The 2,432-nt window shown below is 54.4% G+C and overlaps 1 protein-coding gene across 1 annotated transcript; it reads left to right on the forward strand.

Moving 5' to 3' along the window:
• Window positions 1–203: 203 nt before the first annotated feature.
• NGA_0133501 (uncharacterized protein) lies at window positions 204–2,080 on the forward strand (the record flags this gene model as incomplete). The annotated part of the gene is made up of 4 exons (XM_005855114.1): window positions 204–381; window positions 476–1,149; window positions 1,325–1,761; window positions 2,040–2,080. Exons 1-4 carry the CDS (start codon window positions 268–270, stop codon window positions 2,078–2,080), a joined length of 1,266 nt encoding a protein of 421 aa, XP_005855176.1. The 5' UTR covers window positions 204–267.
• Between the last annotated feature and the right edge of the window lie 352 nt (window positions 2,081–2,432).

Genomic DNA, 2,432 nt, shown 5'->3' on the forward strand with positions numbered 1-2,432 from the left:
CCCCCCCCCCCCCTTCCCACGTGCCCGCCATGCGCCAAGTAAGTAACGTACACAAGCAGCACGTTGGGTATGAATATGAAGCGTGAACCTAATGTATAGCGACTTAACAAACTGAAGGGTCGATTTTTTCCCGCATTTCATGGATGCTCGTCACAGGTGCGAGAAATGTCAGCAGTGTCCGAAATGCCCCCCCCCCCCAAGCCTTGTGACAAGACCGTGACTGACGCAAGCACCGACACGGGTGCCCCCCCATCCGGTGCGACGGAGATGACGACTCTATTCCAATCGCTCGACGAGGCAGCAGGGCTTGAGTTCCACGGCTTTGTGGACGGGAAACGGGCGTTTTCTGAGTTCTTGCCCTTTGTACCTGAGAAGATTCAGGTACGCACTAACCGGTGTCTCAACGAAGCTTTATGTTTTGTTTTGCCCGCCTTGGCTCAACACGAATACATCGCGCCCCGCATTAAAAAATCAGTCGAAGGTGTCGGACCACGCCATGGCGTTCATGACCAAAGGCTCGGGGTTTCTACCCTTGCGCTCCCCTTCCTCCGCCGACGGAACCTTCCCTTTCGAGGACCTTCAGGCATGCAAAGAGGTGGACGTCATCGCCCTGGCCCGAGAACGGTGTTACGTGGCGGTTAACACGCAAATGAGTCAGTCCTCTTTCCACGTGCACCGGTATTCGCCCGTAGCTCCCGAACCCGTGGAGGGAAAGGAGGGAGGGAAGAAGGAAGCGAAAGAGGACAAGCAGGCAGGCGAGGAGGTAGAAGCATTGCGTCCTCCTTCGTGGAGATTGAAGCCGCGCATTTCCCTTGAGGGATCGCGGCCACCGAAAATGACACACATGCGTAGTCAAGAAGGCTTTCTGCTTGAGCTTTTCTCGAATTTGCCAGACCTGGAGGAAAAAGCCGGCGCCCTCTTTGCCCGGGCGGCCGACTCCCAGAAGCGCTTGCTGATCATGGCCCTCAACGAAGGTGACGTGGACTTGCTCGTCAACTTCGTATGCTCGGCACGACAAGCCAGCATTTCGGTGGAGAATTTGGTCGTGATTAGCGCGGACAAGAGCGTGGTGGACATAGCGGAAGCCCTGAACCTGCACGCTTTCTCCCATCCCGGCTTCGGAACCTTGCCTAGCGAACGCTCCGGGCGGTGAGTTGATGCGGCGATGTTGAAGGGTGAAGGCAGGGGCTTGGGCAGTGGGATGGCGGGAAGAAGTGCCCAAGCAAGTGGACGCAGGAAAGTCCTGTTCGTGACCTTCGGCTCCGGCGTTTGGCTCCCTCATCCTCCTCTTCTCATGTCCCGATCATCGCCCTCTTTCCTCCAGGTACGGTGACGAGAATTTCCAGGTCATGATGTGGTTGAAGGTCGTGTCCGTGTGGATAGCCATCCGACTGGGATACCACGTCCTCTTCCAGGACGCAGACCTCGTGTGGCTCAAATCACCATGGGAGGCCTTCGCGGACACAAGCATCGACGGGTTTTTTATGGACGACGGCGCGCGCTCAGAGCGCTTTTCTCCCCTTTACGCCAATAGTGGCTTTTACTTCTTGCGGTCCAATCCCATCGTCATCCACTTCATGCAAGGACTCCTGTTGTCATACGACGCCATCAGACAGTGCGCGAGCCATCAGACGGTCTTCATTCGGGAGATAACGGAGCACATGTCGAGGAGTGGCATGAAGGTGAAAGTCTTGCCTGACAGGGATTTCCCGCAGGGGCAGGTTTTCCACCACCAGAAGGCTTTGATGAGGGAAATTACAGGTGAGGGGAAAAAGACAACAGAAGGGGGGGCACGATCAAGACACGCTGAATTTGTCGAACGAACAGCGACATGCATCAGGTGACCTGTATGGATGTGTTATGGGATCTTAAAACGATCCGAAAGGTATCTCACAGTGCGCCCGATGCACACACCCCTCCTTCACAGCACGGAATCACACTCCTTACGTTTTCCACATGTGCTGGACTAAGGACAAGCCCGACAAGATTATGTATCTGATAAAATCCAATATGTGGTACATGACATCACCCTGTAATAGCTCAGATGCGATGCTTAAAACTCAGAAGGAAGGACAAATAAGCCTCGCCGCGTGCTGTCTAGACCCTTGGGCGAGCATCAGCGCAGATAGTGGATAAGAAGGAAACATGAATGTGCCGATAGAAAATGGAAACGTTGAGATATAGAAGGGAGGAGTGGCATGAGACCTGTCAAATGAATTCAGCTCCTCCTAAGTCCCTGCGTTCTCCCGCCATTCACACGTCACTTTGTAATTTTTTGCCACAAATGGCGTTTCCCTTTCTAGCGAATTGATCAACGCCCAAATCGTCGCTTCCCAAGGCGACGACAACACCGCGCACCATGCCAGAGGCATCAACATCTACGACGATGTACTCGTCGCTGGGGCCACTTCAAGTCTTCTCCACGTCGTAAA

This window comes from Nannochloropsis gaditana, assembly GCF_000240725.1.
Source record: "Nannochloropsis gaditana CCMP526 unplaced genomic scaffold scaffold285, whole genome shotgun sequence".
In the NCBI taxonomy this organism is placed as follows: Eukaryota; class Eustigmatophyceae; order Eustigmatales; family Monodopsidaceae; genus Microchloropsis; species Microchloropsis gaditana.